This window comes from Podarcis gaigeae (genome assembly GCF_964106915.1).
Source record: "Podarcis gaigeae genome assembly, chromosome: 1".
Taxonomy (NCBI): Eukaryota; Metazoa; Chordata; class Lepidosauria; order Squamata; family Lacertidae; genus Podarcis; species Podarcis gaigeae.
Window position 1 is genome coordinate 96209105 of NC_139678.1, and position 15777 is coordinate 96224881.

The following is a 15777-nucleotide window of genomic DNA, read 5'->3' on the forward strand; positions in this document are numbered from 1 at the left end:
CATTGCTCGGTCCCTGCTTCTGGCAACCTAGCAGTTTGAAAGCACGTCAAAGTGCAAGTAGATAAATAGGTACCAATCCGGCAAGAAGGTAGACGGCGTATCCGTGTGCTGCTCTGGTTCACCAGAAGCGGCTTAGTCATGCTGGCCACATGACCTGGAAGCTGTACGCCGGCTCCCTTGGCCAATAAAGCGAGATGAGCGCTGCAACCCCAGAGTCATCAACAATTGGACCTAACAGTCAGGGGCCCCTTTACCTTTACCCTTATGGTGACATGCAACCATTAATAGCCTCCACAAAGTGATTGGGACTAGAATCTCTTTGATTAGCTTTTTAAAAACTGTTTTTACTGATAGTTTTAATATTTTTTTGTAACCCACTTCAAGCTTTTATTACAATCAAGCAGTATATAAATTTTGTTTGAATAAACTTTTAGATAGGCAGTAGATCCACCTCTTTCCTGTCACTCTTGTGTTGAATACAATAACCCCCACCTCCAGAACACCAGTTTGCTCTTACTTGGGCTTGTGCATAGAGTCATCAGACTGTGCACTGCTGAGAAAGTTGTGCTGGCATTTCCCCTGTGCAGTAGGAGGGTAACTGGATGCCGATGTCCCAGTGTTATACTACCTATTAGACACACATGCACACTCTGCAGACAATACTTTTAAGTAGAAACTGGAGCCACAGAGAGTTAATTGCTGATCAAGAAATGAAGCCAGATAGCTTTGCAGAAAAAAAATATTGAGGCAGAAGCACCACTCAAAAAGCTTAACAACAACAAATACAGCAAAGTTTACAGCAAAAAAAGAAAAGGGAAAAAATGCCTAATATTGGCAATTGGAAATAGAGGGATATGTAACTCCCACCCTCCCAATAGCAAAAATGATGTGAGACCAGGAAAGACAATCTGTACAAATGGCAATCTGTACAAAGTTTTATCTTTGCCAAATACATATTAGTGGGATCTGCAAGGAAATGCTGCAATGTGGAGTGCTTCTGTTCAGGTTTTCAGTTACTCACTTCCCTTTCCCTATCCAAATGTTGCATGTCTGTCAGCATGCTCAGTTCTCACTCTGCTCTTTTTGGATTCCACACCCCTGGGATTTTTCCTAAAGTATTTTGTTTGTATTTCAAACCTTGACATTGCCCCTGAACATGCTAATCTCTCTCTTTCTTGTGTATAGCAGGAGTGGGGATACAATTTTGGCATAAGGACAGGCACTTATAGAATGAGTTCATTAGGAACATGTCAACTGCTGGACTTTGACAAGGAAGATCTAGCTTCAAATCCAAAGTTGGTGACTTTGGGCCTCTCTTCCAGCTCAAACCATTGCAGGGATAAAAAGGGATTGTGCTTTAATCCCCCTGGAGGAAGAGTAGCATAGAATTCTGATAGAGAAAATAAATATAGAATAAATTCATCTAGTAATAAATGCACTTACTATAAAAGATGACAACAACAACAACAACAACAACAACAACAACAACAACAACAACAACTCTGCCTTTCCCCCTGATGGGACTCAAGGTAGCTTACAGATAAAAACAAGAACCATTAAAATCATAGAAAAATCAAGCATTAAAATACAATTAAACATTGATAGAAAACATGCCATATACAGTATATTGAATACATGTCACAGTATATGTGCATGTTTTAAATTTCAAATTCTATTAGCTGAATATACATGTATGTGCTAATAATTAATGGGCTCAGAGAAGACATGGAGAGGGAATTTATCCATTTTCTCCCATGTTACAGTCCTAAGGAAAATCCTCTGGTTAAAGTGATATTTCATTACAGAGTAAATCTCTAATTAGCACCAATTTTATTGAATAAAGATCTTTGATAACTCTAATTAAGTATCCTTGGTAACTATAACATTTAACAGTGTCTCATGAAAAGGAGAAATTACTTACCTTCTGAGTAAGTAGTGCTTGTACAACTTGGTTGGCTACCTGTAAGAATAAATAAAGGACCGTGCATCAGATTGTGCATCAGATTGAGCCGTGCATCAGATTGTGTTTGTGTGTGCTTTCTAAGGGTCATAGCTGAGTAATACAGCATCTGCTTTGAATGCAGAAAGTCCTGGTTCAATCTGTGGCATCTCCAAGTAGACTTGGAAACTCTGAAGAGCCACTTCTACTTAATATAGAGCAGTATTTATCAAATTTGTATATTCAGCTGCTAGCCAGGGATGATGCGAGTTGTAGTCCAACAGCTGGCAACGCAAGTTTGAGTAACACTGAAGTTCGAACATTTGCAGTTTGAATCCGTGCGACGGGGTAAGCTCCCGTTGCTCTGTCCCAGCTTCTGACAACCTAGGAGTTCGAAAGCATACCAGTGGAAGTAGATAAACTGGTACCACTGTGGCAGGAAGCTAAACTGCATTTCCGTGCACTATGGCTTCCATCACGGTGTCCTGTTGCACCATAAGCGGTTTAGTCATGCTGGCCACATGACCTGGAAAGCAGTCAGTGGACAAACACCAGCTCCCTCAGCCTGACGTGAGATGAGCGCCGCACCCCATAGTCCCCTTTGACTGGACTTAACCATCCAGGGGCAGCAGAGTAGCATGGTGGAGGTGCTAGCCACCATAGGGCGGTGCTAGCTGTCCATGGGGGCGGGGCAAGCCACCCACTGGGCAGGGGCCAGCTGCCTCCCTGTCTAGAGGACAGCCACGACTGGGATGGAGGTGGTGGCTAGGGCGCCCTACAGGCCACGCGCGACACACGTCCCATGCTGCATCCCTTCCTCCACTACTGTCCCTTTACCTTTTACCTTTACCTATAGACAGTGCAGAACCAGATGGATCAATGGTCTGATTGGGTAAAAAGCAGCTTCCTGCGTTTGTACAGATAATTTCCTTTAGGCACACCTGGAGGTGTTTTTTTAAAAACTTATCTTCACTAGTGTTTCAGATTCTACCACTTCCCTTGAAAACCTCACTTTGTCCCAAATTCTGGAGTAGTATAAGACACAGGACTGGAAAAAACCAGTACCATTCAACCGATTTTGAAAGAGATATCATCAATTTTGTTCAAGCAGAAGGCCGGGCCCTGGATGTTTTCATGAGGTCTAATTGTTTCTTGATTCAATATTGACAAAACAGAACATCTGTCATGACAGCAAGATACTGTTAAGTGCCACTAAAAATTAAAATGCCTACAGTCTCAAATGTGCTTGGATGGCACTCACGCCACACTTTATATTTATTTGCATCAGATTACAAAACATTGATTAGTAGAATTGTGTATACAACTAGATTTTTAAAAAATCCACCCCCGCCAGATATTAACATTTGTATCACACATTTAATTATCTAATACCTTATTTTGTTAAAAAATGACCTATTTTTGTACACACTAAAAAACATTATGTTGTCAAAGCAGAGCCCTATCGTATCTGAAGCTTATTCATTTGAAAATAAGCATACCTAGCAGTTAAAAACAAAATTCCACTTTCTTCTCAACAACTTCACTGAAAAAAAATGTAACCTACTCATATGAACTGAAGCAAGAGCAGAAATTTCAACCTAAGTAATTCTGCTCCTGTATGATCCAAGAGTTTGATTTGATTCATACACTTATAACATGACCCATTACCACTTCTCCCTTTCCAGAACTGGTCTCTAACCTAAGGCAACTAGGGAATAAACCGTCACATAAAATAGTTCTGTACATGATTTAATACAAGACACAGACTAATACTGCAGCCATAATAACCCACAGCAGTAAATATATTGCATCTCTGAAATCCATGTGTGTTGCCCTATAGGCTTTAAGAACTGACATCCAACAGCATTCCTTCTAGCATGTATTTTTAGTTGTAACATTGTTTGGTGTACCTAAAAATTGAACAAACCCATCCAATACATTACTACTTTACGAAATGACATAACATGAAGCCACTTACTAGTTAAATAAATAAATAAATAAACAAACAAATAAATAAATAAATAAATAAGCAAGCAAGCAAGCAAACAGCTATGTTCAAAACCCTACAAGGTTCTGCAGACTGTGTCCAAGTCATTTGCAGCAGTTCTGCCTGCATAGTCACTAAGAGCTGTGCCGAGTGGCATAAGCAGAAGAGGGAGCAGTGCAAGCACTTCTGATCTGAGTAGCTGAAGGTAAGGCAACCTAGTGGCAAGGGATGTTGGAGAATTCTGATGACAGTGGAAACAGGAAAAGGAAATTGCTGATGTTCGCTTTTTCGTCCCATGCCCAGAATGGAAATAAATCTAGCAAATACCATTAGTATTCATGTCATTGCTGATTTCAGTCCATCAACAACATGTTAATTGATCATGGCTCCCCCCCCCCCCCTACTCCATTTACAATGCATTTCCTTCTTACTGAAATGAATGGGGTAGAATAACAATAATCCCTTTACCATCATGCAGAAATCCAAGATCTTTATACTTGGAAAAGCTGAAGTAGTATCCCCATCATCTTAATTTAAAGAAACTCACCATAACAGATTTGGAGGATTTCTGGCCAACTTAAGAAAGAATAGCAACAGAGCTAAAATAATCCAGGATATATTTCCAGTGACCTGGTCATGTTTTCGAATGACGAAGAATAAGAATAAGCTTTTATTATCTTATTTGTATGGCATGTTAATGACAGCTTTTAGTTGCTTTCAAATACAAGTTAAACATTGGTGGGATCTTTATATTTTGTCTGACTAACTGCAAATGCTAGTATAGTAATTTTAAGATGTTATAGTGTGGTGTATCACATTGCCCTAATAGAATGCAGCTGAGTCTGACATAAATCTTTACTGGCATAATAACATGAATAAATATTATACCACCTCTTGACAAAAAACTGACAATCAATTTCCAGAATAGGAAACTAGGATTAAGCATTTAAACCTCAGGCCCCTGAGGTAGAAGAAGGTAATCCTGTTTCTTGCATTAGGTTTCCTAGAGACAAGGAGATGGGTTTAGAATTTATAGATATATGTATTGAATTTTAAATAAATGAAGCTCATCCTTATATAATGCATTGCAGTGCTATTTACTTTCAAGTTCAATCCAAATGATTGATCTATCTACTTTAGAGGAAATAGCAGAGATAGACAACTAATTTCAAAACAATTGTTTGTTAGGATTACTATCAGAATTTATAAGCGACTGTAATTGTCTCACATTCTGATTCCCCACCCCCACCCCACCCTTTACAATGACTGAATTTTATGGGTAGATACACTCACAGAATATTAAATTGTATTTCAGGGCAAGAATTTGTAATGCAGTTATGAAGGTTAGGTTTATAATAAACAGAGAAGAAAGAATATGAACAAAAGGGACATTAAGATTTTTAGAAAATAATAATGAGGGCCTGAATCCAGCAATTTTGCACCTCAGCTCTGTCTATCAGTTTATTTGATGAGGTTTTGTGCCTATACACAAAGTTTGAAACAGCTGAGTAATCCCCATGCCATCAAATCAAATTAAAGTTTATACAGCTGATATTACTGAGATGGGGAGTGCCACTTTTGTGATCATCTACAACTGCTCAACTCTCCAATCTATCTTGTCTGCCCAGCAGCAAATCCTTGTGCTATTAATCTGCCCATAAACCTATTCCAAAATTCATACCGTAAACTTGGCATCAATATGAGCTGATCAGAAGCCTTAAAGTTTTATGCCACATCCATTGGAAAAAATAAAACAGCCCGCTTGTGCATGCCCACATGCGATCAGAAGATTTGTGTGCCACTTCTAAGTATGCGGTAGCATAGTGCTGGGAACACTTTCACCTCAAACTACATAGAATATAATTCTTGTGTGAGCAAAAGAATTGAATTTTGTAGTTGTGGCTATATTTTCCCCTGCTTGATAACCCCCCGAATCCATATAATCAGAAGCAGCAGTTTATTAAATAGGTCTATATCCTAGCTGAAAAGTTTCTGTAGCAACTTGCTCCAAAACAGCAAGTACCCTCAAGCTATATGTGGTACTTAATGGTAGTAGGTTTCTTGGTGGAAGGGATAGTGTGCATAGTCTCCCAGCTGGGGGAAATGGTATAGCTGGACCTGGTTTTATAGCCTTTGACATAGGAAGTTCCCAAGAAAATGAATGTCTAAACCTATTCTTCAAAGCTACTTCTGACAAATATTGTAAAAAATGGGGGGAGGATCCCTACAATCTCTATTTCAATTTTCAAGATTTGCTCTTAGAAGAACAGGATGAGAATGTCTTAAACTCAGGTGGTTAAGCAGGATCTTGTGAGACAGAGACCCACTAACTTTCAGTAACAACAGTTTCCCAGCTGATCTGGGAAATACAAACTTGCAGACTGAGCTTAGGTGATTTAGAGGGGGGTGGGAATAGAACTAGACATGGGTCACAATCCAAGTTGATATTATTCTGGGATGTAAAATCTTCAAGTTGTCTGGAATGCCTTAGATTGTTCATGCATAATTAAGGCCAACAAAAGAAGAAAATGGTTTGGAAAATCCTCTTTTATTTGGGGTGCAGAATATTTCATGGGTAAAAAGGATTATTACTATTACCATAATCTATTGCTGTACTTCTCAAAATGTAAGTCAATGGCATCACAGAGTTGGTTTGTTCAAAGTGAGCATGGGTCTTGAAGATAAATGCAAAGATCCAATGACTTTTCAGTGTTGCATTATGGATTTAAATTAACCAACCCATATTAAAGACAAACTTCCTCGGGTAGATCCACTCAGTAAAAGAACAGGAGCACTACTGGACCATACTACATGGGAATCAAATCTATCATTCCATCCAGGATTTGTAGGTGAAGCTAATAACAGTATTTAACTTTGGACCTTTAAAAACCCCAAAAAACTCAAAGGGAGCTAATTCCACTGCTTCTATTCTACTTCTGAATTCATTTATTTTTTAATCCTGTGTATGTCGCAAGGGAAATCTAGAATCCTAAACAAAACTACAAAAATTGTTCATAATTAGTATATTCGGAATTATTTTATTATAAACTGATTAACAAATAAAAATGTAACCCAATAAGAAAGGGAAGGGTTGCTTATTGGAAAAGTGACAAAACAGTGATCCACCTTACTTCATCAAGGCAACGTTCATACTGTTCTCTCTGATTTTCATTTTCCATAGCCAGTGCGGAATTCTCTGCCTGCAAGACAGAAAAGTAATGCAAATTAATCAGTGGGCATGGTGTGAAACATGACAACCCAATCAATACATTTACCCTATACACCTCCTCAAGATCCAAAATAAACTCAGGGTGGGGGGGTGCGCGGATAAATAAATAAACAGTAAACTAAATCTATGTGCTCTCATTTGCTGTTACAAATAACAGAAATTCTATTAGCTTTATGAAATTACCACAAAATACATTACAATTTAGAGAACGACAGACATTGCTATTCTACACATCTCTGTAATCTTTTCTTGGCAGATGCAGAAAACAGCCTTTAGTATAAACACTGCAGTGGATATTTTGCACATCAATTTTCTTTTATTCAAGCTTGCCAAGCTCGAATGCTTGAAAATCATGAGTCAGGGGCATTTTCTTCCCTTTCCAAACCACAAAGCTTAGCTTAATATTAAGAGATTTAGAGATACAATAATAAAATGCAATTTCTTTTTATCATCTGAACATTGCAGCATTGATGGATAGCACAGCCATATTTTAGGAGTGGTTTTTCTTTCTGATATCATAAAATCTAGAAATGAAGCACACACTTTTCTCTTACACTGGGTGCAATGGCTCAAGCCTATTTTGTCCAGTGTAATAGGTGGACAGTATATAAGCTCACCTCCAATTATCATAAATATATATAAATAGAGTTCACTGCTGTAAGACTGGAAGAGTTGATAAAAATGCAGGACACAATCTAGCCAGTATGAAACCTCTCCTTTCCAACTAAATAAAGTCACATTGAAAACAGCAGAACTTTAACACATGGATGGTATAATATACAAATTGTGCAATGTGGGAGCTTATCAGGGAATCCAGAAATAGAACTTGAAATCTCATTATCTGAGACTGGCACTTGACCTAAAGAGTAATCTGTGACTGCCTGCACAGTTCCCAAATCTTTGATCATGCACAGATAGAATAGGGGCATCTAATGTCAACCCTTTTAGTGACATCAGCATGAAGTTTCTAGATTGCACAGGCTAACTATAATGTACTAAGACCTTGACCATCTCATGTTGCCTGGCAAACATAGCAGCACCTCTTCTCTGCTGCACTCTGGGCTCCATCTCACACCTTAGCGTGGGTAGGGAGGGGAGGAATTATAGACAAACAGCAAATATAGCCTTTAGTGTTATGAAAACAATACAAGCCATTGTGATCTCAAACTTTCACTTCCACATTGAATTATGGTCATCTTTACAAGTAGAAGTTCCTTATGCCATGGCTAGTGACTGTCTCCGGATTAGAATATTAACCTATTTTAATTTTCTAGATTAGATCAGATTGTTTTTGATCTGCCACTCTGAAAAGAAATGTCACCACTAATCAACACAACTGAACAATAGGGGGTTATAAGAGGAACTATCTGAATAAGCAAGGAGTGCTGGTTTGTCAACTATAGCTGTCCTGGACCAAGACAGCCTGTTATCAATAACCTATATTCTGGATATCTCATGGCTGTGGGACTGCAACATGCTCTACATGAAGATGTCCTTGAACATCATCTGGAAGCAGCAGCAGGTGCAGAATACTGCTGCCAGGTTAAGTAGCTGGGTAGTGAGATGGGATAATGGAACACCAATGCTAGATGAGGTGTCCTGGTTGCCTATGTGCTACCAGGCCCAATTCAAGGGCTTATAACAGTTTACAAAGCCCTAAATGGCTCTGGTCCTGATAAAATGCAGCAGTGCATCTTCTAATACCAGTCACTGCAATCCTTAATGGGGGGGGGGAGTGGGGCTCAGCTTGCAATCACTACCAGGATTCATGGAGAGGGGATGCATAAACGGCCTTCTCTGTGGTGGGTTCTTTACTTTGAAATAATCTCCCCTTAGTTATGTCTGTCTTCCATATTTTTAGTTCTCAGATTCAACTGAAGACACTCATTTTCCCATGCATTTGCATTTCATTTTTGGGACTCTTATCCCTAGCAGGGCTGCACATCAAACTATCTTGTTAATTAAATGTTCAGTTTGGTTTGTTTTTTTACTGATGGTTGATGTATTTTGTTCTTATGTTGTCATATTTCACACTGATGTTCTTTGGAGTTAGGAAAATTCAAAAACCAACCAACCAACAAAATCATAAATTTAAACTATTCATTATTTTATTTCTGCAAGATATAAAGCCTTGTTTCACTCCTGTAAAATATTTGCTTGTTTCTTGGGAGAAGTCTTTTGGGATATGGAATCCCTTTCAAATGTATTAGGACCAAATAAAAGTTCTAAGCCATCTAGGCAGCAGTGAGTCTAAATATTAATTCCTCCAGAGGCGGGAACAAAATAAAATAAATGTTCAAGCCAAAACAAACGCTAGCCTTGGGAATCCAGGCATGATACCTGGTGCTCTATGCATAACCTTCACATCACGTAACCATGACACCGCAATCAATACCACACATAATTACAACCATTACATAGTTTACATTGCTTGCTTCTCTTTTAATGTTCTGACAATCTATGAAAAGTGTTGGGGGCTTTTTTGTTATTGGTAATGAAATCAAGTTACGCTAGGCTTGTGCTTACACATTAAGGCTGTGATCCAAATAATTAATTGGCATGCAAGTAAGAGGACCAGACGCACAGCTTGAGCTCCCCCCCAAAAAAATTTTCTCTGAAACACTGCCCGTTCCCAAAGAGGCAAGCTGACATTCATCTTTAAAAAGGGGTCACTTCCCTCACACCAACACCCATACATCACTTGTTTGTACCATATCTACTTTGGTTAAATGATGAGAGCTACAGAGTGAGGTAGCATTCCAAAAAGCAACCATACTCGTGTTATACAACCAAATTGTTGTGATAAGAGGAGGGAGAAAATCTTCATCATATGCTCTGGAATAATCACCTCCATATTAGTGTACAGCCAGCACACAATGAGCCTACTCAGGGCCAAATTAATCATAGAGGCGAATGTTGCAACTGTATTCCAGGGCAATGGATTCAGGGGAGTAGGCACAGCTGGAAAGGAGATGAAGAAAAGAAGTGACAGCAGAACTCAGAGTGGGAGGGATTGGTGTGGGATGCCACCCCACTTTGTGGCAGACAGAAAGCTATGCCACTTGTACATGTGAAATTAAGATACACATTTTTGCCCTTACGTGTATCATTTTACCCTTGTTTACACTGAATTGCATTTGCCATTCACTCAGTATGTAGAGGTCCTTTTGTACTTCTCATGATCTCATTTTATTTTAATCATCCTTAACTGTTTAGTAACATTAGCAAACCTGACCACCTTGCAGCTCACCCCTAACTTCATAGATCCCAATACCAATCCTTGGGAGACTCCACTTTCTACATCTCTCCATTCAAAGAACAATCCATTTATTCCTACTGTGTGCTTCCCGCTACTTAACCAATTCCTGATCCACAAGAGGATTTCTCATCTTATTCCTTGACTGCTAAGCTTACTTAGGAATATTTGGTGAGGTGCTCTGGCTTTTGAAAGTCCAGAGACACAGTGTCAACCAGACCACTTCTATCAATATGTTTGTAAGAGAACATGTTAAAAAGCAAACTTGATATATCTGAACGTTGAATTTTTAAGTCTGAAAATGGATTTGAATTTACACAGCTGGAGACTCTTCTCCATTTTGCTAATGCAGTGATTTAGATATTTACACATTTTTTTTGCTGATTTGTACTCCCTGATCAGAGAAACAAGAAAGTGGTGCTTGCTTGCATATTTTTTGCTTAGCCCATGTTCCCCAAATAGAAAATTAAGAAATAAGGATATGAGAGTCTTACAACTAATAGTATAATCATTTGATAGGACAAGTTAGAGAGATATCCATAAGGATTCTGATCCTAGAGGTTTTAAATATCAACTAACTGGAATTTATGCAAGTTTAATGCCTATCCTTCCCGTGATTGCTGAGCAAATGATATCCATTTATTTGACATTTTGTAATAGGGACTGAACTAGGAAGGCAACGCTTCAATGACTTCATTTAAGACCCTCCTGCCAGCCCCCTAAGGATGAAAAAGCAATGGCTAAATACATTAAATCACCAATAATGTAGCAGAGCATTGGAGGTAAAAATAAAATAAAACTGTAAAATATAAGGTCTATTTTCTGTTTTGCGCCTCAGCCTAAAAAAAATAGGATTTTATGTCACTCTTAGCATGTATGCTTCATACCTTTCTTCATCTCTTGGAAATCCATTATTCTACATGCTTGTGCCTAGATTATGCTTACCTCATGTACTGTCCCATGTCTATAAATGTATTGAAAGAGTATCTCAACAGCTTAAGATGAGCATCATGAGAAAGAAAGTTTGCAGAATTATGTAGGGGAAACATGTATGTAAAATTTCTTCATGGCATCAGTTATCTCACAATAGGCTGAGATTATTTTTTTAAAAGTCTCGGAGTTTTCAGCAATATTTACATTTTAAGCAAGTGATAGAGTTGTTGTTTGCTGAGCATCACTTCAGATTACAAAATAAGCAAGTGTTTCCCTTTTGTACACCTAAATCCTAGACACCAAGCAGTATAGATTCAGCTCAGCTCTTGCGCCAAAGCCGCAAAAATGTATAGTGAGACGTAGCATGACAGAAGCACCATGAATGCTTTTATGCTGTTCTTATTTTCTTATAATCTATGCTTTAAATTTTGTATGTGTGTTTTTCTTCTTTTGTTTGTAAGCCACTTTGAGATACAAGTGTAGTATTACTCAATCAAACAAGCAAACAATACAACTGAGAAGGAAAACAAAGAGAAATGTTTGGCCCATTTAGTTTGTCTATAACTTGGGCTTGCAATATATTTTCCACCCAAGTCCTAGATTTCATACAGCCTCAAGCATGGGCTGGTCATGCTATGCTTCCAGATGTCCTATTCTAGTCAACAGGTAATGAAAAAAATAGGTACAAAAGAATTATTCCTGGATGCCAATATGAAGGTTTGGGACAAGGACGCTTTGGTGAGAGAACACCAGCAAAGATTTAAAACCACAAAATATATAGCAAAGCAATTTCAGGACATATGGGCTCTTAGACCTTTAAAATATGGGCTTAGTTAGTGGAGAAAGCTCCTAAATTACTGGTATAGGAACTTGAGAGGCTTGTAAGAGCCATGGGGTTTGAGCTTGGAGCGAACAGCTGAGGCCTCTTTACACACTGAGTTTCTCAGGTAGACTGAAGAATAAAATAATAATAATAATAATAATAATAATAATAATAATAATAATTTATTATTTATACCCCGCCCATCTGGCTGGGCCTCCCCAGCCACTCTGGGCGGCTTCCATAAAAACCAAAAATACAGTAAAATATCACACGTTAAAAACTTCCCTGAACAGGGCTGCCTTAATATGTCTCCTGAATGTCAGGTAGTTGTTTATCGCTTTGACATCTGCTGGAAGGGCGTTCCACAGGGTGGGCGCCACTACCGAGAAGGCCCTCTGCCTGGTTCCCTGTAGCTTTGCTTCTCGCAATGAGGGAACCGCCAGAAGGCCCTCGGCGCTGGACCTCAGCGTCCGGGCAGAATGATGGGGGTGGAGACGCTCCTTCAGGTATACTGGACCGAGGCCGTTTAGGGCTTTAAAGGTCAGCACCAACACTTTGAATTGTGCTCGGAAACATACTGGGAGCCAATGTAGGTCTTTCAAGACTGGTGTTATATGGTCTCGGCGGCCGCTCCCAGTCACCAGTCTAGCTGCCGCATTCTGGATTAGTTGTAGTTTCCGAGTCACCTTCAAAGGTAGGCCCACGTAGAGTGCATTGCAGTAGTCCAAGCGGGAGATAACCAGAGCATGCACCACTCTGGCGAGACAGTCCGTAGACAGATAGGGTCTCAGCCTACGTACCAGATGGAGCTGGTAAACAGCTGCCCTGGACACAGATTTGACCTGTGCCTCCATGGACAGCTGTGAGTCCAAAATGACTCCCAGGCTGCGCACCTGGTCCTTCAGGGGCACAGTTACCCCATTCAAGACCAGGGAATCCTCCACACCTGCCCGCCTCCTGTCCCCCAGAAACAGTACTTCTGTCTTGTCAGGATTCAACCTCAATCTGTTAGCCACCATCCATCCTCCAACCGCCTCCAGACACTCACACAGGACCTTCACTGCCCTCACTGGTTCTGATTTAAAAGAGAGGTAGAGCTGGGTATCATCTGCATACTGATGAACACCCAGCCCAAACCTCCTGATGATCTCTCCCAGCGGATGCATGTAAATGTTGAAAAGCATGGGGGAGAGGACAGAACCCTGAGGCACCCCACAAGTGAGAGCCCAGGGATCTGAACACTCATCCCCCACCACCACTTCTGAACACGGCCCAGGAGGAAGGAGCGGAACCACTGTAGGACAGTGCCCCCAGCTCCCAGCCCCTCAAGACGATCCAGAAGGATGTTATGGTCGATGGTATCAAACGCCGCTGAGAGATCCAGCAGAACTAGGAAACAACTCTCACCTTTGTCCCTAGCCCGCCGGAGATCATCAACCAGTGCGACCAAGGCAGTTTCAGTCCCATGATGAGGCCTGAATCCCGACTGGAAGGGATCGAAATGGTCCGCTTCTTCCAGGCGTGCCTGGAGTTGTTCGGCAACCGCTCGCTCTATCACCTTGCCCAAGAATGGAAGATTTGAGACTGGGCGATAGTTGGCCATTGTGGCCGCATCTAAAGATGGTTTTTTAAGAAGCGGTTTAATAACCGCCTCTTTCAGTGGGTCTGGGAAGGCTCCCTCACGGAGGGAAGCATTCACCACCCCACAAAGCCCATCGCCCAGTCCTTCCTGGCTAGCTTTTATAAGCCATGATGGGCAAGGATCCAGGAGACAGGTGGTTGGTTTCACTCGTCCAAGCAGCCTGTCCACATCCTCGGAGGTAACAGATTGGAATTGATCCCACTCAACCTGACTAGACAGATTGCCTTCTTCTCAATGTGAGAGGGAATGACTTAGCGAAGCCTGGCAGGACAGCTTACTCTATGGCATTAACTCCTTCATGTGTGTTCGTTATATAAGACTAGATATCCCACATTTTTTTCCTGGTCACTGACAGCACAACTGCCTGAAACCTGGGAGGAAAAGACATAATGCAGTCTGCCTTACTTCCACCAACACAAGAGTCCATCAGGAAATGAAAGTTTTCAAAATCTTTGACGATTCTACATGGTGGTTGTTTTTATACTACTAACAAACAGAGTCTTATGGTTTGGTGCTTAATATGTACCTTGGAGGCAGTCTCCTTTCCTATCTTGTTTTCTTTAAACTGCTGAGACAAGCACTTTATGCATATGAGCAATAGTAAAAAAAACAATTAAATGAGGGGGGAAATTAGTCTGGAGAAAATATACTTTGGACTGATGTCCCTCTGCAGATGAAAGATATCTATCAGTGAAATGAGGAAGGGAGTTTTAAAACAAAACAAAAATACTCTTCCCCAAGTAGTTCTTTGCCCAGATCTGTTCTGGAGAGTCTATGGAACAGGAGGGTTGGGGGGGCAGTGTTGGGGAATCACCAAAAATGGTTCCCTTCTACATTCCATTGATGGATGCTTTGTCAGTGGAGGGACACCAGTTGTATACCATCCACAATTTGAAAGCTGTATAATCTAAGTGACTTGAGGGTTAATATTAAAGATTTCCAGTTTGGTCTTGTCTTTACACCAGGAAAATCTACAATTAGGAAATCATTTTTTAAAGAAAAAAAGCAGTACTATGTGTACACAATCACACAACCAAAATATGTGGTTATCTTTATGTCTTCTTCACATCAGATTTTAGGTATCTAAAAACTGCCACAATGACTACTGTCCAATCACTGTTCTCTTGGTTAAATTCCACCTAGCTAGTTCAGTCCCATATAACACAGCTTACATTGTACAGTAAATAAGAAGCCATCAAAGATAGATTATTGTGGTTTTCAATCACTGCTTCCCATGACATAACATATGGTTGGGTGTATGTCCATAAATCAAAGGAAAGGAAGGAAGAAGATTGCTTACCAGTTTTAGTGGTTTCTCATTTTGACTTCAGTTGGGCCTTTAATGAAGGAAGAATTCATAGGTGTCTGTGCTATTACAACTAAAGCCTCACAGCAAACTATTTTCCATTGAACCGTTACCCACAGCTATAGCATCAAGTGAGCCAAATACACCATGTAACACTAATTCCCATTAAAGGAGTCGTTTACATATTGCTCCAGTGACTATTAAGATATTAAAAGATCTGACTGGTGTGCTTACATTGACAGGTATTTCTGAAATAGGGGTGGGAAAGGAAAAGACTCACCAACCACAAAATTAAATATGAATTTTGTTTTTGACAGCAATGCGATAATCTTAAGAAACTTTAAATTACCTTCATTAGATACGGCTCCCCCCCCCCATCTACAATCAATTCAAAAGGAAACACATTCAAATCATTTTGAATGAAACATGCATTGCTGGTGGTTTGAAAAAAAAACACACTAAGGGATTAAACTCTTTCATACATGCCATATGTTGCATATGTTTAGCTAGTGATGGCATCCTAAGATCAATTCTGCCTTTCTAACACCCTGCTCTGGCTTGCCTATGCATGGCTTGCCTAGCCTGAACTGATCTAATGTCAGTAGGCATCATAACCCAGATCTTTTCAACCTTTTTGGGTTCACAGCTCCCTTGACCAACTA

At 40.0% G+C, this 15777-nt stretch overlaps 1 protein-coding gene across 13 annotated transcripts in view; it reads right to left on the reverse strand.

Moving 5' to 3' along the window:
* Window positions 1-15777, reverse strand: part of NCKAP5 (NCK associated protein 5) — a 610895-nt gene that overhangs the window by 142982 nt on the left and 452136 nt on the right. For all 13 annotated transcript variants that reach the window (XM_083703012.1, XM_083703010.1, XM_083703011.1 and 10 more), the window contains 2 exons: window positions 7058-7126; window positions 1922-1960 (listed from right to left, as the gene is read on the reverse strand). In XM_083703012.1, coding sequence (XP_083559138.1) covers window positions 1922-1960; window positions 7058-7126 — 108 coding nt within the window. The remainder of the gene's footprint in view (window positions 1-1921; window positions 1961-7057; window positions 7127-15777) is intronic.